This window comes from Platichthys flesus, chromosome 21 (assembly GCF_949316205.1).
Source record: "Platichthys flesus chromosome 21, fPlaFle2.1, whole genome shotgun sequence".
Classification (NCBI taxonomy): Eukaryota; Metazoa; Chordata; class Actinopteri; order Pleuronectiformes; family Pleuronectidae; genus Platichthys; species Platichthys flesus.
Genome location: NC_084965.1, coordinates 10,173,407 through 10,199,556, shown reverse-complemented (window position 1 = coordinate 10,199,556; position 26,150 = coordinate 10,173,407). Strand labels below are relative to the sequence as shown.

The following is a 26,150-nucleotide window of genomic DNA, read 5'->3' as shown; positions in this document are numbered from 1 at the left end:
GAGACAAAGAGGCCTCGCCACATGTGTAATTAGCATCGCTTCGCAAAGAGATTATAGATCATCCCGAGGAGATAAACGACCCTCGAAATTGTGATTTTGTCGGAATCTGAGAAAAGTTGACTAGAGAGAAACCACAGGGTCAGGATGGCAGCCGTCCCGGAAAGGATTAGATGCAAAACATATTTTTATTTCAATCAAAATATTATTTCAGTCATTCTTTGCAATAGATTTGATTGATATGTACATAATTATTGAGGCTGCAGGCATTGTGATGGGCTCGTTATTGAACCTTTCAGGATGTGTGAGTTCCACCAGCTGTTCATGGTTCACACATCCACACCACAAGTCAAACGAGAGGAAGCACAAAGGGATCAGTCTTATTCCTCAGAAACATCAGGCTTCTTTTTCTCTTTGGCAATATTTACAAACATTGATCACATATGAATCTGAAATATCACATAAACAATCTGCTCTGAAAAAAATCATCTGAAAGAAAATATTACAAACAGGTTTTTCTTCATTAAGGCTTGCACATTACAACACAATGAAACAAAACAAACCGGTAATAAAATAGCTTATCAAATGCATAGCATTTTTTATTTGACACAAACTGCACCTGTCGTGCAATAAGGAGAGAATTAAAAAAAGGTCAAGGATAAACAAGCATCGTACCAAAACTGGATGTGTCTCTTTTCTGTAAAATAGCTTTTGTTGGACTCTTCAAACCAGAGAATCAAAACTCATCTCAAATTTGACTCTACCCTTTTTGTAGCCACTAGATTCAGTTTTCTTCCCTGAAAATATTTAATTTCTTGGCAGTTATTTCCACATGGTGGATATTTTGTTGTGTAACTGCTAAAGTTACCCAAAGGTCAAATTCAAACTGGTTAAAAACGCTGCAGGCCTTAACCTTTAGTGTCTAAAGGTGGGAAATTAGAAGTGCAATAAGTCCTCTGTATCGAGACCCGGCTGCGATTTCCATACAACCATAAAAGCATGACATTGTTCCAGTCTGAACTCTAGTTCCACATCCAATTCCCAACAAAATTCCCCATCAATGTCTGGAATGAAGGGAGTTTCCGTGTGAAGGAGCCTGAAGCTTTCCACTGGAAATAAAAAAAGGCATGTTTGAGGAGAAGTGCCCAAGGCTACCTTCAGTGACTAATGTCTGAGGAGAGACGAGTTACTGTTTAATTACCTTCCAAGCAATAACATTTTTTTTTTTTAAGTGCCTCGTCACTCAGCTGATTGGTCGGATTCACTGTAGTTTAAAGTTTTCCTGGCTATGAGAAGCTGGTATGTGACAACCCCACTGTGTATATGAAGATGGACGACATGACACCAGCTCAAAAGTGAAGCCTCAATGTCTCAATCACCACCTAGTGGCTGGCAGCAGTACAGGTCCCAAACCCAACCTTCTTGCTGTAAGTAGATGGGAGATGGACCAGAAAAAAAGTCAAAAGTCTCAAAGAAAGTTTCAGTCCAAAGTTTGTTCAAACATGTTTCTGGTGATTTTGATTTAATTAATTAATGCTACAAAAAAAAGGGTAAGAAAAGTCATGATTGACAGCTGAGACCGCCTCGTGATTGGTCAAGTGTGTATATTGGCGAGACCACAATAACGTGGCTCCATCACCTGATCGCTATGCCACCAAATGCACATGAGGGCTTCCAGGATGTTTTTGCTTGATTCCTGGACTCTGGAAAGAGGTGGAGACACGTCATCCATCTTTATTTACATTCTAGGACATTTCATTGGGAGCTAAGATACACAAGGTGACGTAACCAACAAGAATGATCAGAGATCACTTGTCTATCAGACAGTTTTTGAGTTGATGGACTGGGCTGACACAGCCACTGGTCACTTCCCCGGCGGCCGCTCTGCCATCACTTCTTGCACCGGCAGCGTCTCGTCCTGCACCGTGACGCGAGACAAGCAGTCCCCTCGTGACCTCGCGGCGCGTTGAACATACGGAGCCGTCTCGTTGGCCTCTTCCTGGACGGGGCTTCGGAAGGCATCGTCCGGCCCCCCCCCGTCGCTGCCGACGGACGTCTGGCTGACGTAGACGACGATGACCTCGCCGCTGAAGTTCATCACCTGACCGCTGGAGATGAAGGTGGTGTTGTTGTTCCCCGACACCTGACCTGAACATGTCGGACGTGGAGGGGGCGAAAAATACGGGATAGTGAGAAGTTTGGCACCAGAAAAGTGAGAAGCAGACAATTTAGTAATCAGAGGTAATGCTTTAGCTTTTTGCAGTTGAAAAAAAATGGTGGCAACACTTCTGGCTTCAAATGGGCGTCTGACCTCAACATCCCCAACTTCCCTATTCTGGTATAGAAAACGTACAGAGTCATCTTATTGACAAATCAGTGGAAATATAAATATATATGCTGTCAAATTCTCCTCCCACACACAGGAAGAGGTTCTCCTATGCATACGTACGTGAAGACGGGACTAAACCTCGGATGACAAATGGTCAGTGGGCGTGATGACCGCGCACGACGACCACAGAGAGGCCGCGGCTGCACAGATTTGCCGTATCACATCCCATATTGCCATATTTGTGTCAGAGTGTCCAGAATTCTTTTAGCGTGAGAAACTCAAGGGCTCTCAAACACATCCTCTTGGTTTAGGGTTTTACAGACATGGCAGAAAAAAAAAAAAAAAGTGCTGCTCAACTCTTTCCAACCTTTTGTAGTAACGAGTTTCTCAAAATCATTTGCACTGACTCTGTGTACTGTTCGCACGTGAATTTGAGCCTATCAGGTTAATTATGTGATCGGCTGCTTCTATTTGGTTTTGCTCAACACATTAAGCCTCTGGTTCCTATTTTATCCCGCCGCCAGTCTGACTTCCCAGCCGACAAAACAGGCCGACCCTCTGTGACTCACAGCTCATGTTTCATTTATTCACACTTGCAGCACGCACACACACACATGCACACACACGCTCCAAGTAAATCCAAACAAACAGACTCTAGCAAACACTTTTGCACTTATACACACACACACACAGTAAGCACACACACGGGCAGAGACACACATATACACAAACAATATCAGTAAATCTGAGCAAGGCAAACATTTTTACACGTACACTAACATACACACACATAGAAAAGCACACAAAGCACGTGCACAAAGTTGCACAGACAGACAAACACACAATCAGACACACTCCCCGCGAGTGTGTCTCTGTGTTCCTCCATCTGAGAGCCCTTTTCCCGGAATACCAGTCTGAGAGGTCCAGCTCAAAACTATGACATTTCACCACAACTTTGAAAACAAAGCTCTGTGGAATCTGCTTGGCTTCTTCTGTTTATCCTCCCTTAATACCAAGCTGACTTTCTTTTTCTTTTGTTGGATGCCCAACAATTCTAGCAATACAACTCAGACGGGGGTCAATCTGAACTCTATAGAACCCTCAGCCTGTTTAATCTGTAGGAGAACCACACTCATGCACAGTTATCCCTCAAAGTTCTTGCTTACTTTACCTGGTGAGCTGCCAGTTTGAATCTGGGTCATTAGCTCGGCTGAGGAGCCCTTGAAACAAAAATGATTTATCCTGCTAACCAGCTCTGGTGGAGCCTCTGAGTGGCCGACAGATGAGGTTCACGTGGTGTAATTGACAGCTTCGATGTGTGAGACTTGTGTGAAACCTCCGACCGTCGCTTCACCTCAAAATAGAGAGAGCGGGAAGTCTTCTAATCAGCTGCCATTACTGCATGATGGGAAACGGAGTTCAAAACGTGTCATTAGTCAGTCCAAAATAGTCTTCACAAGTTTCTCTGTCAGAGAGAGTGTGTGTGTTGTGTGAATGTGTGTTTTTGTTGGGTGGGCAGGGTTATAAAAAGTATTACTCAAACTGCTACACATCTTGCTTCAATTAAAGCTGTGGTCACTTTTTGCGCAACCCTATGGAACTCTGGGTAGACGGGAGCTCTGTCAATGGCACAGTTCACGCTGATGCTTATTCACACACACACTTTACACTGTATGTTGGAGTGTGGTTCTCGGATGGCTCGCTGGCTCACCAAACACACAGACACACAGAAAGAAACACACACACACACACACACACACACACACACACACACAACCCCCCACACACACACTCCTGCTTCCTGTGTGGTCTCCTGAAATTTAAAGTTCAACTATCAATACTGGCGTCAATAAGGCATATTTCTTTAAAAACACACTTTCACACTTTCACACACTCACACACTCACACACACACACAAACAAACACACACACAAACACACACACAAACATACATCTTATTCTCCTGCTGAAGCCAATCCTCTGTTATAACTTGTGTTGAGCATGTTCACCTAATGGTACCCCAGCTTGAGCTAACCACTGTCCCGATCAGACTGTTCTGATAATACTGCTTTTGTAAGTAACCATAACCACCCAGTGGCCGGGGCACAAATACACAAATATGCTTCCCGGAGATTTCTTTTTTTCGCTTCGGCGGCGTGCGTGCGTGTGTGCTTGTGTGTCTGTGTGTGTCTGTGTGTGTCTCTGTGCGGAGCCCTTTGAAAGAACAATACAAAGTTCAAGTGTGTGACAGTAAAACTTTCCATTTAAACCAACACAAATTTCATTGTGTTATTCTTGGTGGCTGGCCCCACCTACTTTGTGGAGAGGGAGCGCTGTAATGCAGTGTATGAAATCATGTATGGGTTCGACCCTGTGGCAGCACAGTGGTGACTGCCTCCACAAACACACAGAGCACAGGACCCACCTGGGAAACACAACCGTGCTCTCACAGTCTTTGACATGAGCCTTTCCCCCCAGAGGACACGGCCCCTGTGCATTCAGATGACTTTGAGAAGCTATAACATTTTATTATAATAATATGATCTAGATCATATCAAATTTAAGGGAATCTAAGTGTAAAGGAATGTGTGTATTTATGTTTATATGAAAAAATCTATATGCATCCATATATTAATGTGAACCTATTTAATGTCTTTATTAAATAAATATCAAAGTTAATAGGTCATTACAATTATGTATTTTATATTATAAAGTGAAAATACTGATGATGTGGTAATTGACCAACTCAGAGAATTTGATTGGTAAAAAGATAAAAGCAAAACTTAAAGAATATAAGAGCAAATTAGAATAAAATATAAAATAATTAGATAGCAAGGCAAAAGAAAACACAATTTTGGACTTTCTTGAAAAATGTCCAAGCTTTTACTTACATTTCTTCATAAGTCATAATGTTGATTTAGTATATATATATTTAGTTTTTCTTTCTAATAATAACATTTTATACATTTATTTATTTATTTATATTTATGGTATAAAATGCTCCCAAGGTTCTTTCCATGAAGTAGAACATATTAAATCAGAACAATATGTTAAAACATCAAACATTGTTAAAGCAGAAGGTTAAGAATACAACAAAAGAACATAATCTGATTAGCTTACAGCTAACAATGGTGCTAGTTAGAGAATTTTAGAAAAAGCAATCCTGGTTCTAAAACTGATGTGATATGTTCAAGTACTCAGGTTAAAATTATTGTCAGCCGTCATAATATTTCATTGTATATTCCTTTTGTTCTGCCAGTTTCAAATCTTGACGTTTGACATGTGTACCCACCTGAGGTAAGCGTTGGTTCCGCCAGCTGACTGTGGAGGCTCTCAGGGGAGCACTGCAGTTCTGACCCCCCACACGAGAGCGCGTTTCCACTGTTATTCTCCCAGGAAAGACCCTGGCCTCGCTCCGGGCCCGAGGCCTCGGGGGGATTGTCCCGGTACAGATCTCTAACAGACGAGGACGTCATCAGGGGACTGACTGAGGTCATCGCAGAGGTTGTGCTATTCTCTGCTGAGGGGGTGTCTGTGCTCGCCAGTCTGTATAACTCCTCCTGTTTCAGCGGTGACCCGTCGGCCGTGTTGGGTTTGAACTCTGGCGACCCCAGAGCCTGGGACAGAGGCAGGCAGAGTTCAGGACGTGGGCTGGATGGAGGGACGACAGAGGAGCCGTGGAGGAGTGGAGCAGAGAGAGACACGAGGGACGCAGCACCCGTTTCACTCTTACGCAAAACTATCTTTTCCCCGTTGCCCTTCTCTCCGCTCCCACTCCTCTCTCCTTTCCCACTCTCATCTCCATCCCTCTCTCCATCCAGCCCTCCACACGAGCAGGTTCCTGGAGTCCCGGGGCAGACGGCCTGGCTGCAGTCCTCGTTCTCCCCGACCTCCAGTGGCTCGCGAACAGGGATGAGGCACATGCAGGAACCCGCCAGAAGAGGGGGCACGCAGGGGACCTCCTCCTCCTCTGACACCTCCTCCGGCTCTCCAGACCCTTCGCTCTGCTCATCCGTCACCGTCGTCCCGTTGGTCGCTACGCTCTCTGTCATTTCCCCGGTGAAGGGCAGCGAGACCTTGACGTCGGGAGCGGAGGTGGGGAATGTGCAGAGGGGCTCGTCTGTTGCGTTGTGTGGAGCTTGGTAGATGAGTTTGGTGATCTCACACGGTGAACACTTAGGACCCCCACTGTGGTAAAGTGGGTCCAAGGTATCCTAGAACCAAAGACGCAAGGAGATAAGCAGTGAGAAGAAGTATTATCTTCTGTGCATTGTCTGAAATATGATTTTAAAAGTGTTATGCACACAATTAATTAGACTTTGGCTGTATTTGTGCCTCATTGAACCATGTATACAAATAACTATCTAACATGTACTGCAGTGGATTTGGGAGTATTTTCAACTTTACCTGCTGTATCCTGGTACTCTTCAGATTCTGAACACAGGATCGCAGATTTACTGGACAAAGAAACAACAAATTCTACGTTAAAATACGGAGGATGAATCATGACAAATTATGCAAAAAAAAATCTTGTTGTCTTCTACGTATATGGCTCCCCTCATATTTCCATTCTTCCTGTTTTGCATCTCTTGTGTGTTAGAAATGTCATGAACACCCACTCGCTCTAAAAGTCAACAGCAACTGACTCAGACATTTGCGTTCTCACGTACTTAAGCTCCTACGGTAATTTTCAGAAAAAAAGTTTGGGCAAAGAGGTTGTTGGACATCGGGACTCTGAACTGAGAACTAGTTCAAACAGCAAGTCAGATCTATTTTTCTGCATTCACGGGGCTGTAGCTTACCAGAGAGTAGCTTCAGTTTGTCCTTGTAGCAGAAGAGCAGCAGGATGAGGAGACACAGAACGGTGATGACTGACAGAACTGAAACTATGACCCAGGAGGGCGTGGCACCTGCAAGAGAGACGAGTTCACAGATCATGTTTTACAATAGCAATAAAAAGTATTCACCCCCCCCTTGGATGTTTCACCCTTTTGTGGCTTTTATACAATGAAATCATGATCAATATAATTTGGCTTTTTTAATATCAAAGTGAAAACAGATTTTTACAAAATAATGTCAACTATTTAAAAATATATAAGGTAAAGTAATTGACTGCATAGATATTCACCCCAACTGTGTCAGTATTTGGTAGATGCACCTTTGGCTGCAGTCGCTTTTTTAATATCAAAGTGAAAACAGATTTTTACAAAATAATGTCAACTAATTAAAAATATATAAGGTAAAGTAATTGACTGCATAGATATTCACCCCAACTGTGTCAGTATTTGGTAGATGCACCTTTGGCTGCAGTCACAGCACTGAGTCTGTGTGGATACTGTATGTCTCTATCAGGCTGGCACAATTGACACTGCAATTCTCTTTTAGATCTGGGCTTTGAAGTGGCCACTCCAGAACATTCACCTTGTTGTCTTTGAAGCATTTCTGTGAAGCTTTTGCTGCATGCTTAGGGTCGTTCTCTTGCTGGAAAATAAATCTTCTCCCAAGTCGTAGTTCTCTCGCAGCCTGAGTTAGATTTTCCTCCTGGATTTTTGGCGATATTTTTTCTGCATTCATCTTCCCCTCTACCTTTACAAGCCTTCCAGGGCCTGCTGCTGAGAAGCATCCCCAGATCAGGATGCTGCCACCCCCACGCTTCACGGTGGAGATGGTTTGTTTGTGGTATTGTGCTATGTTTGGTGTTCGCCAAACATAGCGTCTAGTCTGATGGCCAAAAAGCTACATTTTTGTCTCATCAGACCAAAAACCTTCTTCCAATCGACCTCGGAGTCTCCCACAGTCTCCATTTCACCAATTGTGACACTGCTGGCATCAACTAGCTCAGGGGTCGGCAAGCTTTACTATCAAAAGAGCCGTTTTGCCCCCTATTCCCCCATATACAATTTGGAGCAGCAAAACATATTTGATAACACAACTTATAAAGTTTTAAATATAGGTATACTATATATTATAACTCTAGTTTGTTGCATTCATGAAATTATAGAACGACAATAAAGAAAACTGTTGACCTTTTATTGCTATTTTTACCTGTTACAACAAAGGAAAACACCAAAATCTCATAAAGAGGAGAACAAAATTGAATAAGGTCAGTCATTTTAAAGGGGGTGAATATTTATTTAAACACTTATTTTACACTTTATATTTTTAATTAATTTACTTTAGTTTGAAAAAATCTGTTTTCACTTTGACATGAGTGAGGCTTTTTTTGCAAATTCTTGTCAAAAAAGCCAAATTATATGGACCATGATTTCATGTATAAAAGCAACAGAAGTGTGAAACATCCAAGGGGGGGGGGGGGTGCATTGTATATGTGAAAGCTACTGTCAGTCATGAGTAAATACATATAATGTAAATCACTGAGGTTTAGGTGCTTAGTCATTTATCTCCTCCTGAGTAGATGTTAAACATGCATTGACTGCTCTTTGTATGACAGTGTCCACTGAGCGTGTCTCACCAGACACAGGGGGTCCACATGCCGCATCGGCCTGAGCGCTGCCTGGCTGCGTCTCGGCCCGTCCCTCGGCCTTACAGCTGAAAGAGAAGAGGGAAATAAGACATGAAGGGCAAAGACGACATGTGGACATGTGTTATTTTTGTTCATTACAGGGTAGCATCAGCCTAACAGCCTCCACCACTTGACAGCTCCCTGATGAAGAAACAGAAAGAGCGCGAGAGATGGGAAAAAAGGAGATTTTCCATCTCTCAGTCAATCATCATCATCATCATCATCATCATCATCATCATCATCATCATCACAGTTTCGGCTTGCAGTGGAGGCTCTGGCTTGTGATGAGGAGATCTACAAGAAGGCTAAACACTGTTTGTGTGCGTGCATATGTATGTGTTCTTTAAAGTTAGTGATAAGATGTGAATAGTGGTTAAGTTAAGTTTAGGGGTTAATCCTAAATTAGTCCTGGTCAAAGTCAGGGATACACTTTTGATTAGGCTGTACACACTGAATGGAAGTCAATGCAAAGTCAGTGCTGAGTGTAAAAGGGTTGGGCCGGAGCCTGATTGCTTTGGATTTACTGCAACTCTGTGTGTTTGTATGTGTGGGTGCAAGCGTCCACACTTACTTAGTCCATTGTTTGCATTGTTCTCCGTTGTTGTCAGCAGAGAAGAAGCCTTTCTTACAGGCCACACAGACCTTCCTTCCGTTCGTGGACTCTGAAAGGAGCAGCATATATTGCGTTAGATGCATCACGTCTCCGGTTCACGATCCCTCCGTAGATGTCGGATGTGATGTTTGAGACTCTCACCGGGGTCCTCGTCGAGTCCATATCCGGCACTGCAGGTGGGAATCCTCTCGCAGAACTCACAGTTGATGGGGTAGCACTGGAGGTGGGGGAGGCAGCGGCACGGCTCCTCTGCCAGAGGGTTCTCAGGCCTCTCCATGAAACCCTTAACTGCAAGGGGGGGGAGTCAAAGGGGGAGTATTTGTATACCATGATATCACCAGGACATTGTTTTTGTGATGGTCCCAATAGCGTGACAATAAATAGGAAAACCTTTAATCCTACATTTTGTTTCGAGTATATCGGCACTAGCTTAAGGTTTGAAAAACTTGACACATTCAAAGTTGTTGGGTTTTTGATTCTCTGATGTATTCTATTTATGAGGAAACATCAATCCTAGTTTCAAACACCTTATTATTAAAGGTTCAGTGTGTGAGGTTTAGATTAAAGGGATCTATTGGCAGAAAACCATACAGCTAATTAGACAGACCGGCTTCCATCTCTGTACCAACCAGGGAGGTGGGTGGGAGGGGGCGGCGGCGGTGGAGGGAGGGGGTCCTCTCTACAGAGGCTGCCATGTTTTACAGTAGCCCAGACTGGACAAGATAGACGCCTTGTGAGTTTTTAGGACGACTGAAGGCTTCCACTGGTTCTCTGTCATGTTAGGAAGGGAGGGTGAGGTGAGGGGTATTCAACCGCACCATGCAACTTCACCACTAGAGGTCACTAAACTCGACACACTGAACCTTTAAGGCAGGATTTCGTCCTTATTCAAGATGTTGGTACTGACTCGGGTCACAGAACTTCTGCTGGAGGCAGCGGCCCTCTTCGGTCCAGCCGGGTTGGTATTCACCGCGATTGCACTTGATACATTTAGTCGGGTGAGAGTCAGTGCAGGCAGCGAGCATACGGAAGCCTGGTGGGGACAAAAAAAGTGAGACACAAGAGTCAGAGCAGGAAGATAAGAGGTCTGTATGTGTTTGTGTGTGTTTTTGTGTTTTTGTGTGTGTGTGTGTGTGTGTGTGCACTTATATGTCCTTTTATCAGTGAGGACAATTTGGCCAGACATCAAAACTTCAGAGGGCTGTTAGATGTTCCGGTGAGAATTAAGAGGAGGTGTTTATATTAGGGTTATGCATGCGTTTGTGTGTTTGTGTGTGTGTTTACCTGGCCCACACTTCTTGCAGCATCTGGTGCCCCTTACGTAATGAGTCTCATCACAAGGTAAAGTTTTGGATACCACATCCTAAAAACAAACATCAAGACATTAACTGATGTGTTATTTTGTGTAAGTTCAGCTTTTTATACGTCCGTGTGTCCTGATACTAAATGTTTCTGAAGAAATCATTCCCATATTAATTTGTACTTCGCTCAATAGAAAAATGTTCCGTCAGTGCTTCACAGACGTCCCTTGATGTCTGCCACGCTTTCGGAAGCCATCTTCCTCCGTCCTTTCTCCATCTTTCAAATCCACAGGAGGTATTTTGAGACGGCGGTGAGTAATGAGAGGAAGAGGATGGTTGTTTTCCACGACATGCCCATGAATTCTTTCCGCCACCTCAGAAGCACCTGACCACAGCGGAGCACAGCCTCCAAACCGGCAAACCAAACCCCCCTTTACTACCCAATTACCCATGGAGAGACCAACTGGAATTAAATGGAATCAACTCCAACTGCCTTCAGATTAGAACACACTGGACTCCAGATGTTCTCCTATTGTAAATCAGTGAGCTATTCGAATATAATTACCATGTGTTTGAGTCCCCTGTTAGTCAACTTATCCATTACATAAATAATGCGAATAACAGCTGTCTACTTTAAAACTAAAGTGATGAGTTGATTCCCAAAAGCTCGTTCTCCTGTTATAACTTAGAATAATGCTATAAATAGCGTTTCCTGCTGTGATTCAACTGTGCAATCTGTAGTTTAGCATGGGGCACCAGAGAGGGAAACATCTGGGAGCTCTAGTAAAAAAAGGCCACAAAGGTAAGCCAAGGCTCGTCCACACCCACACACACACACACACACACACTTGCAGTGCACACACCCACCCTGCAGCCACCCTCACCACACTGCTGAATTAGAGAATCTGACTGTTATGACAGAAACGATGCCAAAGCCACAGCGTCTATATAAAATGTAGAAAAACACAACGTATAGACTCCGTCCTCAGACCTTACTCTTTTCATTTTTCACATTCAGCACATCTCAATGTTTGTCTTTCCCATGAAATTACAGGCCGTTTCAGTCTAACAGTAATTTCTCCAGCTAAAGAAATGTTGGAGCTGCATCAACATTCAGAGGAAACACATTTGAAATGGTCTCCGACTCTCACTTTTCTCTCCCATGGTGTATTCGTGTGTCTGCAACTTTCAGCAAATTATTGACTGTATTTAAAGAAAGACGACATTACTGCGCCCAAAGTGTGAAGCCAAAGCATCTAGATTGCCACCTGGTGGCTGGCGGCAGTATAGGTAATATGCCCCGCCTCCTCCACGTTAGCCGAGAGGATGTGGAACAAACCAAACAGTCAAAGTACAATTTAAGACCCTTTTTCCCTCCAGAGAAGTTTTCTTTCATTCTAGGTAGTTCTCATCACACTGATGTTCGGTAAGTTTGGTTTTAATTAGTTATTTGATGCTATAAAAACAGATACCTCATGATTGACAGCTGAAACTGACTCACGATTGGTTGATAGCATATATCAACAGTACTGCAGCTCCTTCCCCTGACCAATACTGGACAGAAACTGGCTCCAAATACACAGTTGAATAAATACAGCATTCAATGTTGGTTTGGATATCATATTCATATTCATATTTATATTCATATTCATATTCATGCAACTTTCCTTTTGCTGATATGTTCAGGTTCCTTTGGTTTAAACTGGTTGTCACAATGAATCAAATCGTAAAATAAAACAGAAAATTTAAGGATAACTTTGGTTTAAATAAAAATACTAAGCTCCAGATCTAATTTGGAGTATCAGCCTCCCCTCCTCTCTCCCTTTCGTTCTCACACCTCCACAGTAAATTCTGTTTAGGCTCAATGTCTTCTGCCTCGGGCAAAAACAGAGCAGCATGAACGCGGGCAAGCTTTTAATTACCTCCACTCGGTCGCTCGCACATCAGCCAGTCTTTGTTTCAGAATCTCTGCAGAGGAATAATGACGCACGGCGCTCTGAACCACAGCTCTAATGAGGACCATGTGCTGCAGCAAACAGAAGTGACAGAGGAGGAGGAACGGTTCCCATGACAATGTTCATGTCGGTGGATGGATGGATGGATGGATGGATGGATGGATGGATGGATGGATGGATGGATGGATGGATGGATGGATGGGTGGATGGATGGATGGATGGATGGATAGATACAGTCAAACAAACAGGCTGACAGACAGACAGAGAGATAGATAGATAGAGAGATCACACACACACACGTATAGAATTCTGGGAAGTGTGTTTTGGGGGTGGCCAAATCTAAACATTGGCTGTCGGTCCTGTGAGGCCGTTGTGTTTTGACAAACTAAATATACAGCAAATGTCACAGGAAAAGAGCTGATCCACCCTATATGATTATAGGTCATCATACCGGCAAAGATAGAACACGCCACCTCAACTTTTAAGGCTGTCAAAAATACAGTAATATATGAATCTGTGTGTTCAACAGCTTGTTCAAAAAAGAAATAGGGAGGGTGGGGGTCCAGTACTCCAGCCTTTTTTTTTGTCTTATCTTTTAAAAATCCTCCAGCATGTTCTGGGATCAGGAGTGTGACACACAGCACATTCCTTTTTGCCGTCAGAGTAGGGGAGGATTTGCATAACGGCCACGGCAGCCGCTGGCAACGGGCCTAAAGAAGCAGAGTGTGCGTTTCAGCGCTCTGTGATAAGGTTGCTGTAAAAAAAAAAAAAAAAAGAGCATGTTGCACAACGCCCGAATGTTTGTATTGTGTTTACACCTGGGGTTCACTCTTGTAAACTGCCATAAAAAAAACTAACCACTTTGAAGTTCCACCTGCACAAATAAGGACTTTTACTAGTTTTGAAAGTCTCATACTCTATAATAAATAATTTCGATACTTGTAAAACCATATGTGGCACTGAAGGACCTTCATGGAGTTATCCTGAAATAATAAAAATGATGATAATAAAAATACAGTTTTAACGCTTTGTATTGTCTCGTTGGCATACACTGGCCGTGTTCCAATGGTTATCCAGCACCTTGTAAGAGACTATTAAGTAAAGTTGTCTCAAAGGCTCTGACTTATCTTATAATTGCAGCAGCTTTGACACAAAAAGAACAAGCTTGAAGATGAGAAGGATGACTTATTACCACCATGGGACACGACCAAGGGCAACTTTAATCTGCACTAATTGTTTTAAGGAACTTGACAGAGTTTAATCGGGCCAATACAACCCTCCCTCTTTACAAGGCTTTATATGTTATCAGGCAGTTGAATGTCTGTTGTCTCAAAAAGTGAATTCAGGTTTGGATCTGCAGGCCTGAGGCAATGTGGTGTTATTGCCCAAGCCACGACAGACATTACTGGAGAGATGGATGGACAAACGGATGGACGGATGGATGGATGGACGGATGGAGAAAAAGCTCAACGTTTTTGGTTGAATGTCAAATGAAGGAACAGGAGACGAGACTCAGAGAGTTTCTTGACGGGTGGATGACAGAAAGGTGGACAAACACACGACGCCTGGGGAAACAGACTATTAAATAAAATACACAACTACTGACTTTTTTAGCCCAGAACATCTTGAACTAATCCCGTGTTGCTCAATCACACAGACGGTTGGAAATGAATTCGAACCGCTTCTGGACCAAGTGGTTGAAAACCAAGAAGCGAAGGGGGATTTTATTGGAGGACACAGTGAGTCAGTGATGGCAAGGCCACGGTGAGAACATACCAGAGCCAATGGTTTGCAGTGTCACCTTAAAACGAAGGATGGATTTCCTCGCTTCCTCTGTGCACACTGACTCATTTTCCATGCATCAAATCTGCGTTCGCTCACTCTCTATTTGCCTCAATACTTGAAAAACAAAAAACTGGGTCTCATGCTTCTGCAATCACCTCTCTGGATCCTCACATCTCTTGCAACACATCACAGTAAAGCAGAAGGAGAGAGAGAGAGAGAGAGAGAGAAGAAGGAGCGTCTGTTCCAGTCTAAGTTGTAGTGCTGCTGGTTTACGGTAACGCGCACACAAGCAGCCTGTGATGGATGACTGGTGCCCAGCAGTCCCACCGCCCCAACCACATCTTATAAACTGCTCCACCTGGATGGAGTTAGAGCTGCTTGGACTGCACAACAGCATGGACAGCATGTCATTGGCCATTCACTCTTTTTCCTCACCACTAAAATCAAACTGTGGCCTTGGATCATGCTGTGAGAGACATTACGCATTGTTGTTACTTCAATGGTTTGGTTTGTATCCATGCCATTGGAGAACTGTCACCATCACAACTTTTTTATTGTGCGTTACTGCAACCATCTTCCAGTCCTACCCTGTAGGGGATAAAACCAGTGGCAGCTTTTCTGGATTCGTGCAGGCCCTTTACTGCTGCCTGGGTCCTGATGAGCCACTTGGCCAGCGCCGCCCCCCCCCCCCCCCCCCCCCCCCCCGGACCGGACCGGGAGAGAATGTTTGGTGGAGGGAGAAGAACATCCTGCCGCCAGCGGCGTTTTTGCGGTCAGACCGCGCATGCAGGGGGAGGTGGACTCGACCCAAACACAACTGTTTCCAGTCAAAACTCAACCATCACCAATCCGCGCAACAACATCTCAGGTGTTGGCACCGGTACATTTCTCCTTTTCCATCTACTCCATCTCGATTCTCACTTTTTTCGAGGCATAGCCACTCATGTACACACTTTTGACAGCCCCAGAGAAGTAGGTTATAGGAGACGAAACATCTATCCACTGTTTTTTTATTCATAAATACACTCCCTACTGCTGTTATAAAGGACATAGAGGTCACAGAAGTGGTGTTTTTACCTGTGCGTAAAAGGCGACGAGCGCACACGTTATCCAGCCTTGGAATATCCAACTCGTAGAAAAGTTCAGTCTCATCTCTGCTGCAGGATGAAGACTCCTCTTCCTTCTCAGAAAAACGTTTCCTTCTTTTGTCAGCCAAGACGACGATCTCTCCCAAGACCGAGATCCGATTCTTCTCTTCGGGATTCAACTCAGTAAATCACTTCTTCTTGCGCGCATAAATGTGGCGGAGCCTCCGCAGCGTCTCATGGGGCATTCTTGCGCCTTCATTCCCGGTCAGGCTGCAGTTCCAGTTCCCCTCCTCTCTCCTCTCCTCTCATCGTCCTCCTGCTTTCACCCACGCGTTATGGAGCAGAGGATGCATGCAACAGCTTGTAAAAGCCGAGTGAGTGACTTGGGCAAGGGAGAGAGCTCCTCCCACCACGTTGCCACATGTAAAGAAAGAAATAAGTCCCCCCCCCCCCGCTCTGTGCACTGATCTCTCTTTCTAAATGAATGAATGAGTTGTGTGTATGTGGAAGTTATTGTGTGAGTGTGACATGACCCTTCACACACTGGAAACACAACTGTACAGAATCTCTGCAGAAACGGTTGCAGGGTTTATTTTGGAGGAGTTCCTGAAGTGACACTTTGGGTCTAAAAATGGTGTCATGACCTCACACCAGAGATGAACTCAGATGTGACCAAACGCACACGACAGGCAAATAATGTGGTGACTATCAAAAAGCTTTCACTTCCTGCATGAGCCATTCATCCCGGAGGCGAGTCGGCTGCTCTCCGCTCTGGAGCGTGAGACCTGGAACTGTTACGAGCATTTCTTCGGGTCGACAAATGCTTTTCATTTCGCACAATAGCGACTGCAGCTGTGCTGGTGTGGGGAAGACAGAGATTCAGAGAATGAGAGGAAAACTGTATTTTCCCTCCGAGCATTGCAGATCAGAGGCAGCCAAACTTGGCAAGTCAGGGAGGGCGGGTTCGGCAGAGTGGAGAACATGTTCTCCTCAAGGTGACAGTTATGCAAATATTAAATTGCAGGTAGGCCCTGAACGCAGAAAACAGGAGGCTGGTCGGCAGAGGTGGAAAACATGAAGCAATCTCGTCTTATTCGTGCAAACAAGATTGATTGATTCATGCTAGACACTGTGTCCTCTAATACATGTTCTAAGTATTGTTAATTTGTTGATGTGTTGTTACATGCAACAACTTCTGTCCGTCCTGAGAGGAGGATCCCTCACTTGTGACTCTTCTGGATGTTTTTCATTTCTCCAGTTCGAGGGTTAAGGACAGAATGGAGATGTCTCAACTTGTAGAATTGGTTGAACCTTAAGTGGTAAACTGTGATTTGTGTAAACGAGCCGCTTTTCTTTGATTCAAATGGGAAAAAAATCTATAATATTTATTCAGACACAGAATGTTTGTCAATGTGCAACAATACAGCTGCAGTTTGTAAATTATTTATAAATGTATAAACAAACAGCACACAGGTTTTTCTGTAACAACTGGTAGGCCCTCGGAGGAGCACATTGCTCCGCTAAGGCCCATCAGTCCCCTTAAATTCAATCAAGCAGCCCAAGATTAAACAGTAATAAGATCAATTAAACGTCAAAATAAACGGATTATCTCACAATGTTGAAAAAAGCGACAGCCCTTCACCTCACCAAACAAACCACCCACCAGCCAACCAACCAACGTAGGCCTCAAACAGAACCTCCTCGGGAAGAGTTGAAAACATGGGATCGGGTTTTCCTGTGTATCAACAACAACGAGTGACTCAGAAAGCTGCTGATTGTGTCACAACCAACACAACTACCAGCCAGAGGTGGATCTTCCCCTCGAGCAGAGAAAGTGAAAGAATAATGAGGGATTTCAGCTCGGCCAGTGACGGGTAATGGGCTCTGTCCTCCCTCTCCCTTCCTTATTCTCTACTTCCCTTCTCCAAACATGCTGAGAGAAGCTCTTCTGTGGCAGGGGGGGGGGGGGGGGGGGGGGCTCTTTGCAGCTTGCACAGTAGCAATTAAGAGCCAGATGCGACTGTTTTAGCACGAAGAAACCTCTTGACTCTGAACGCACCCCCCGAGCACTCACACTGAGGTCATTCGCTAACAACAGAATTAAACCGGCACCGAAGCGAAGTTCCTGTGAAGTCACGATGTAGCATATTTTGGGATGTATGCAGACGGAGGGCCGCTCCACGCTGGTTTACAAGCATCACACTGACCCGGGTCAGAGCTCAGACCATCAAGCCATGCCAGCACGCGGCTTGTGTTGCTTAGCATCACTTCCAACGAGGCAAAGTTCAAGAAGCGGGCCTGTTCCTGACGGCTCAGATACACAATAATGCACACACACTTAAGACTCATGCACGCCACTTGCGGCGGAATGGTTCGCATTAATGTAACACACTCATTACTTGTTCCACAGAAGAAAGCGGCCGCAGCCTGTTTCGGTACAGAGACTTTGGAGGAAGCTTCAAGGGTTAGGCGAGGTCTCCGCAGAACGTAGTGAAAAGTACACGGGGCAGAAAAACACGCTCACATCCACCGAGAGCTGGAGAGGAATAATAACATTAAAGCCCGGCCACCGTGTTCCGGTGGTTTTAAGACTGGGTCTGCGTTGCTCCTGCTTGCTTTGGAAACAGATGTGATCCGTGAGTCACCCCGAGCCGCCGGCGTGAGTAAGAGCTGCCGGCTGATGTCGTTTCCACGCACAAAAAAAGCCAGGATAGGTTGTTTCTTTTCCTGAACACACGTGCACACACAGTGGTGCTCTCACATGCAGGTGCACACATCTGCGTGGCCCCGCACACCAGATGCTGAAAAGCCAATGCAAGGGTCTTGGCAAGAAGACAGGAGCGCCGCAGCATGGTGGGCAAAGCGGGGCCTCGAGCTGAGAGTGGCCACATACTTCACACTTGCGCCGCCGCTGACACACAAACATTGTTATCGGACACATCTGTGAACTCATGCTCGGTTAAAAACAACATTTGGTCTGCGCCGTCACAAACAACGCACGTGTTTATTTTTATTTAGAGCAGGAAGTGAGATCAGACTCCAATTGGTCACAGGAGACATGCAAGCTCAGGAGGAATTTAATTACCAGGTGGGAACGGGGGACTCAATGTGTGTGTGTATGTGTCTGAGATGGTGAAGGGGTTTGCCATTGTGGTTTAAAAATGGCCGAAATGTTCCGTTCAAATCTGGTCACCGCAGCGCTAGGGCCCGGTCACACATACGCTAATGCAAAGCGAATATCGCAAGTCAAATGTCACCGAAGCTGAACGCTGTGATTTGCCTCACCACCGGAGGCAAATGTTTTATTCCCTTGCACAGAGTGGAAAGGAAGCTACGTTTCTTGGGGTGTAAGTGTCCCCCCCCTCCCCCCCGGCCCCTTTTGCCTGGGGCCCACGGAACTCCCCTGAAACGGCCCTGCAAGAAGGTGGTTATTTTGACACACAAAGAACTGCACTATTTACTCTGAATGCAAATCACGCATATCTGCGATCTTTACTGCTGCATACGCATATCTATAGACAGGAGGGACCAGCGCACCCTAACACCCAGAACACATGGGTCACGCCTCCAGCTCCACCCCCGAGGTTCACCAACTATTTGTCCACCTGGTGACTTATCAGGGATGATGGTTGAATATTAGCCTACATATGCAAATTCTGTTCTTTACCAGGGGGCGGTAGCTGTAACTCATGTCATGTTCAGCCGGCCCGCCCCACCCATTTCTATTTCCTGCACAATTCACTGCAGATCACAACACACCGATCAGGGCTGTGAAAACATGTGATTTAACCGTTTCTAGCCCTGCATGTTGAATGGTTGGTTTATTTGTTTGTAAACAAGATAACACAAAAACAACTGAATGGATCATAACGATGGGAAAAAGGACCTAAAGACGATTAAGATACAGATCCTAGTAGAGTTTTTTCCCGAAATGTGTTTTTAACATTTTCTTTGATTTCTCTGATTATTTCCAGCAGCTTGATGTGGAAAAGGTCTGACAGGTTCAGGGGACTGAGATTCATGAGTGGGTGTAATTTGGTGCATTTGAGTGAGTCCAGACCTGGTGAGTGTAAATGTGGTTTCATAAGCAAACCGTCGGACCTTGCCCTCTACTGTAAAACCCCTGAGGTCTCCTTGAGAGCAGGTGCACACTCCTGCTACAACAATCAATTGTCCTGTGTGACAGACTCAGGCCAAAAGTTAAACACATTAACTCAGTCATAACTTTTCTAAAGGGACAGATAGCAAGGGATTGAGAGATAGCGCAATCTGGACGGCAGATCGGTGCGTTTCTTTTCCGTACACATTCGGCGTCGAGTCGTTGGGAATGTCCCCCGAGACGGACTTTGGTTTGTTGTACCAAGCAGTAACAATAGACCACATCAAAGGGTCGGACGTGAGCGGCGGGAGCGAGGGTTCGACTCCGACATCGCTTCCTTTTACTGCCTCCAACACCTGTCGGGAACGTTGAGCAGTAACCAGAACTCGGAGGAGGCTTCTAAGTGCAGACGCTCAGTGAAGCTCCCGCAATTTCCTTTTTGAGTGCACAGCTCATCTCCATCTTTTATTACACCATGACACCAATTTCAAATATACAGAAAGAGTACCGTCCTCTCCGGGTCAGTGTGTCATACAGTTATTTACTGCTTTTCTCAGAGCATATCCCCCCCCCCCCAAAAAAAAGAAACAACTGAAAAAAAGAAAAGATATGAAAGAACAAAATTACAAAAAGGTAGAATTATCAGAGAGAGACCGCAACACAGAGACTCAATGCTACAGACAGAGAATAATAATGATCAGTGTTCTCTATAACTTCACGACGGCAAAACAGATAAACCAACAAAAAAAAAAGTCCATTGACAGTAGTGATATTGTTCATCATGTATCAGCCTCTGAATTAAAACAAATATATATATATATCTATATGTATATTTATATAATAAAGAACAAAAGTGAAGTGCAAATTTCTTTGGAAGTTGGAATAAAGTATGTTTTTTTCCTTCATTAATTAAGACATAAATAAGTTATAAAATAGAAGCTATCAAAACAAACAAATAACAACAACCAAAAAAAAATAACCAGACAGACTTTGAAGAAATAAAGGCAAGACTTTTTTTTTATAGCTTCAAGTAGGCGTCTCTTCTGAGTCGTACAGAAACACTGTACGAGGCATTCTAAGCAGACCGAGAGCCATTTTGTGGTTCAATCCTCCAGTGTAATTTTCCCTCACGGGTGCGAGTCAATGCGACTGTCGAGCATTTTCCTCTGGGATGGCGTTCTGAAAAGTCGAAATGAAGACAAGCGGGCCTCGCTGTCGGGTTTTGCCAAAAAAAAAAAAAGTCGAGGCAAACGAGAAGCGCTGGAGTGAACGTGAAGTTTGATTCTGCGATACTTTCACTTCCAGGAAACAAGTCCCATGTTTTCATTGTGAGTGAAACAAAAAATTCAGTTCCGTCCCCTCTCTCACGTCTCTTGTCTGAAATGTCAATGTCGACAACACTGATTGGAAAAAAGCACATTTCTAGTCTGTGACAATGCCTCCGTCGGGATTAGGAATTAAGGACAGAATAAATGAGCACAGGGGGAAACTTCAGCCTTTCACTGCAAAAAAAAGAACCATTCTGCCGTTAACCTTTAAATAGCAGGTTCTGCTACCGCACCGACGATTTTCCAAACAACACACCTTAGTTTCTCCAAACTGAATAAATAAACTCGATCTTCGAGCTCTGTAAGCGGAACCAGTGCTTCGTCCGGTAAAATGAAATGCTCCCGAAGACGGCAGGGGGTCGGTCGGACGCAGAAAGTGCGGCCGGTGGTCGCTCAGTCCGCTTTACGATCACTTCTTTCTCTGGAAGACGTTTGCCAGCATGGCGCCAGAGGTGGTGAGCTGACCCATCTTGCTGAGGAACTTGGTCTTGGCGTCCTCGCCCACCAAACTGGAGGCGATGGACATGGAACTATGGGAGGACAAAAAAAATACGAAAAACGTTAAACTGGCAGTGATGAAGCAGCAAGATTTATCTCTATTGCTTTATCAATAAGGACTGAAAGATAAACAGCATGAAAACAGTACAGGAAGAACAAGAGCCACTATCTGCTGACGAGCTTAGATAATCCTCGACTCCGTTAGAGGGGAAAGGCTGTTTGCCAAGTCAGCCCCTCTTGACTTTTACAGGCTAACGGCTCTGCGAGTTCCTCTTTTCAATGAGCTGGGATTCAGATAGAGGGGAGCAGTTACAGCGCTCTGCCGAGCTGCCGCGTTGCTCGACACGAGGACAAACATCACGTCCTAAAACCAACACTGAGCTCCAGCCAACGAATCCAGCAGGAATTCATTGGTGGTCATTAATACACGGTTATTAGATAAACCCAAGAATGAGAAAATGACTCAATGACTTGTTTCCAAAAACCTCACCTTCTGGCATAAAGGCCTGTGTTATTGGTTCCGTTTGTTAAAATGTATGTAGGAAAAATCAAATTATTTTGGTAGGAATGAAACAAACCTTTATGAAGACACGTGCATTAGCTCTTAAAAGAACCTTGATGTTTACTACACTGCAGTACTGGGACTTAAATGTCAGAACTTAAGAGATTCTTTCATTACAAATACAAGTGATTATACTAGTACATTTTCTTTACACTGTACATATGTACATGCATCTGTGCTTTACTTAAGTAGATTTTTTACTCAAGTCGAGAGGTTAATGTGGTACATTTACTCAGAGTGTACTTTAAATAACGACCCCAGTTATCGTCTATAGTAGGAAACCAAAGAAAGGCTCAAAATCAAAGATTGGGAGAACACGCCCAAAAGTGAGCCTATGCACACACACACATGCAGACTCGCAAACCACTTCTGACATCCACATATACACGCTTCTCCTTTTAATGAACACATGTTAACAAGATGGGAGAGGAATTCATTTAGTTTTTTGAAACGACACCCACAGTATTATGGCTGCTGTCCCAGCTCTTTTAGCTGCAGCAAAACAACTCCTCTCATTTTTTCCTCCTCTCTTTCTGTGAAGATTACCCACATAATGAGTGTGGCTCCAACACTCTCATGTGCTATGCTCCCCCCCCCCCACCCCCACCCCGGGGGAATAAACCCACAAAACGGGCCCGGTTCCAATACTGTTTAGTGACCCCCTCTCTTCACTTCCTCCTCCGAGAACTCTTCTGAACCAGCACTTAAAAAGCATCGCCCGTTACTGTCACACACAGAGACGACAATTCTCAAATCATCCCAGGAAGAGTCATTGTGTGAATGAGACTGTTAGTTCGCTCTCACCCTTGTGCGTCCGCCATCCCTCGGTTCTCCACCTTGATTTCACATTCTTTCACCATGGAGCTCAAAATCACCTGTGGAGGAAACAACGGAGACCATTGCAGTTTTTACAAAAAGGTGATTGACCAAGATTTGACTTCAAAACAAGGCCGTCTACACAATAACGACATGTTGTTATCTACTGGAGTTGCACAAATCAAGCTGTGTCTGAGGTCTGTCATGACAACATCTATTTCTGTGTTTTCCTACGTTACAGTTGGAAAAAGAATTTGAATCCCTGCTTTAGGGTCTCATACGTTGACGTTACAGACAGAGAGGAAAAGAGTCAGCTGACTGTTAGTCACCTTGGGTAAAAACGTCCACATGAATGGGCTCTTGTGATTTTCTGAGCCATAAATACATATAGAGGAGGTGGGTGTGTGTATGAGTGCGTCTGAGAAAAAGATCAGACTGCCTGTGAGATTTCCTGGAAGTTAGAGCGACCGTCTGGCCAATTGAGTACGCAGATGGGACACTGTACGCGTGCGTGCGTGTGCGCCATTCATGCGTTTATAAAACTTCCCCAATGTATGTGAGAGAGGACATGCATGTGTCTGTGTCTCCTGACCTCGTGCTCGGGAGAGAGCTGCTCCATGTCGGTGCGGAGACACCGGAGGCCGGGCAGGAAGTGGTTGATCATGACGTCCTCCGAAATGACTGCAGAGGAAGTTAAGGAGGGTGAACTATTGACTTTTCAAGATGCCACTTGATCCAGAGCACCTTGCAGGACCACAAATAGGTGCAACTTCTCATTATCCCGACTGAAGGCAGGTTCCGTAAGAAAACCAAACATGATTACTCACTCATTATTGAAGACAAAAAGCGGATGGTGTTATTTTTATTTAAAAAACTAAGGGCTTTTTTACATTTATTTTGAGTTTTTAGTTTGGTTCATGTCCTATCCACTAACATGGAGGAGGCTGGGTTTATGACCGATACGGCAGCTGGCCACCAGATGGAGTTTGAAAGGCTTTTGGGAGCAGTCCCGTCACCCATCTTTATATATGGTGTCTGGTGCACACACATATGAACTACACAGTTTGAGGCTAAGCTGTTACACAGTTTGGACGCTGTCTCTAGAAACAGATGTGTGGAGTTTACTTCAGCGTAATTAAAAGAAAACCTTTAGGGGGAAATTATAATATTTTCCTTTGACCGTACACATTTTCTTAAGGTGACAAACTTAATTTTTCATCTAAATTCCACTTTGTCTTTGTTGCTACTGCATGTGCTCTGCAGCCCGTCACAGCCAATGGAGCTATACGGGACACACAGTGAACCAATGTGTATTTTTAGAGATGTGAATGTTCAATTTCAGAGCTTGTCTCACTGATTACAAGAACACGATGCGCAGTGGGAGGTGAAACCTTCTGAGGTTACCGGGCTATAACTCCTGGACACTGCCGCACTGTGAAATAACAGCCTGACAAAGATCCGCAGGAATGAACCCCAGACCAGCTGTCTTCTGTGTGTGCGTTTGGAAGTGGGTGTGGTGGGGTTGACAGAGGAGAGACGCAGTGGAGAGAGGGAAAAGTGTGAGAAAAGAGAAATGGTAATTGGGGAGGAATCACAGAAAAGCAGCAGAGAAGGAAGGCAGAGCCAGGGAGGAGGTACTGTAGATGTGAGACTGATCCTGGGAACTGTTACTAAGGCCTGAAGTTGATGTTCAACCCTTCCCTCCTCTCACACTCGTTTTCCTGCTCTCATCCTTTCCTCTGCTCAAGCAACCCTATAATTACCTCTAGCCTCCAAATGGAGGGAGCTTATTTTTCCCTTTCTCCTGCTGCCAAATGATTGTCGGGCTCTGCCAACACACACACACACTGAACCACACTCTCAATCACCGGGGCCATGCTGACTCCCTCCGCCACACAGTTATACAGGCACGTTCCGGGAGAGCATCTGACCAGCGGAGCGAGCGTTTGACCGGTTATTCTAACGGCCTGGACACTGACTCACTGTTCGGACAGTTAACGCTGAACCTGAGCCAACACTGACAAACGCTTCTAGTAAATCCTAAATATAAACAGGGCAGCAGTTATAAAAGTATGATTGAGCCGACTTCTCAGAGAGAGTACACCACACTTTTATCTTGGCCTCCGAAAGTTTATCTAACGGCTTCAAGGTCAAGTACATGGAAAGTGTCAAGACTTTAGATGTAAAGTCGTAATATTACAAGAAAATATTAAAAACATTTTAAGTAAATAAAGCAGCTCGCAAGAGTTCCACTTCCTCTGGATGGAAAAAACTTAAACCAAACTCAATATTAAATTATTAAATTACAACATATTTTTTAAACTTTATCATAGTAATATTATGTCTTTATTCTCATACATTTCTTGTATAACATTTCTGTAAAAGAAAACAATTCTCTGTACTACTCTCTAAGGCTCTTTTCTCGTAATTGTATGACTTTATTCCTATAATACTATATCTATGTTGGTGAAAACTAAAACTTTTTTCTCATGACAATAGATTAATACTTTAGTCTTATGAGATTACGCCTTTATTCTTTGAAATAAATTAATATTTTTAGTTTGTAGTTTTCCCCTTTAAGTGGCCTTAATACTCAGTTGTAAGATATCGTCTTCACATAAAAAGTTAATGCAAGATGACCAGTGTATATAATACCAAACCACAACGTGACTCATAGAAGGATACAGCAGCAGGAGAGGGCACTGTAGGCCTCAAACAGCTGCATGGCGATGTCAATTCTCTTGCTCTCCACCGACTGGCTGTTGTTCCCCAGTGCCAGCTTGTGAAGATGTGGCAGCACGACTGGAGAGAAAAACAAAAACGGGCTCAATCCACGTGAAGAAAACACCAAAGAGCCTAAGACTAAGACCTAAGCCTAAAAGAGAAACACAATTTAGATCTGGTGCAACAATGGTGGCATTTTGGTCTTTCACACACAGTCATCTCTGAAGCGCGGCTCTGCATTTGGTCCGACTCTTCCAAACGTCCTGATGATTTCCATGTGCAGAGAGTGTTGGTCTTGGTACTGTGGGTCCTCGAGGAACGAGGCCAACTGCATTTTTACACGCTCCAGCAGCTGAATGTAAACAGAAGCAAACAGTAGTAAACACGTTGTGAGGTTTGTAAAGTCGTTGATTAGAATCGTGTGTATCTCGGGCACAGTTTCAGGTTTACTGTTCCCTACCTCCTTTTGTGTGACGGTCTCCATGATGGTCCCGAAGGCAGGAATAGTGGATATCCTCACTGAGCTAAAAGC

At 44.4% G+C, this 26,150-nt stretch overlaps 2 protein-coding genes across 9 annotated transcripts in view; both read right to left on the bottom strand.

The window, feature by feature from the left end:
• Window positions 1–166: 166 nt before the first annotated feature.
• On the bottom strand, window positions 167–15,920 carry tnfrsf11a (tumor necrosis factor receptor superfamily, member 11a, NFKB activator). The gene is made up of 10 exons (XM_062379971.1): window positions 15,581–15,920; window positions 10,747–10,825; window positions 10,370–10,495; window positions 9,604–9,750; window positions 9,421–9,511; window positions 8,799–8,875; window positions 7,129–7,236; window positions 6,734–6,783; window positions 5,619–6,540; window positions 167–2,145 (listed from the first exon to the last, which is right to left on the bottom strand). The coding sequence occupies exons 1-10, from the start codon at window positions 15,653–15,655 to the stop codon at window positions 1,862–1,864; spliced, it is 1,959 nt and encodes a 652-aa protein (XP_062235955.1). The 5' UTR covers window positions 15,656–15,920; the 3' UTR covers window positions 167–1,861.
• A 4,201-nt stretch (window positions 15,921–20,121) lies between these two features.
• relch (RAB11 binding and LisH domain, coiled-coil and HEAT repeat containing) overlaps window positions 20,122–26,150 on the bottom strand; it is a 30,573-nt gene continuing 24,544 nt past the window's right edge. For 7 of the 8 annotated variants that reach the window (XM_062379839.1, XM_062379840.1, XM_062379843.1 and 4 more), the window contains 6 exons: window positions 26,079–26,142; window positions 25,832–25,970; window positions 25,580–25,696; window positions 23,487–23,575; window positions 22,883–22,953; window positions 20,122–21,548 (listed from right to left, as the gene is read on the bottom strand). In XM_062379839.1, coding sequence (XP_062235823.1) covers window positions 21,428–21,548; window positions 22,883–22,953; window positions 23,487–23,575; window positions 25,580–25,696; window positions 25,832–25,970; window positions 26,079–26,142 — 601 coding nt within the window. In that variant the 3' untranslated portion in view covers window positions 20,122–21,427. Of the gene's footprint in view, window positions 21,549–22,882; window positions 22,954–23,486; window positions 23,576–25,579; window positions 25,697–25,831; window positions 25,971–26,078; window positions 26,143–26,150 lie in introns of those variants that run through there. The other variant, XR_009912000.1, reaches the window with a different exon arrangement.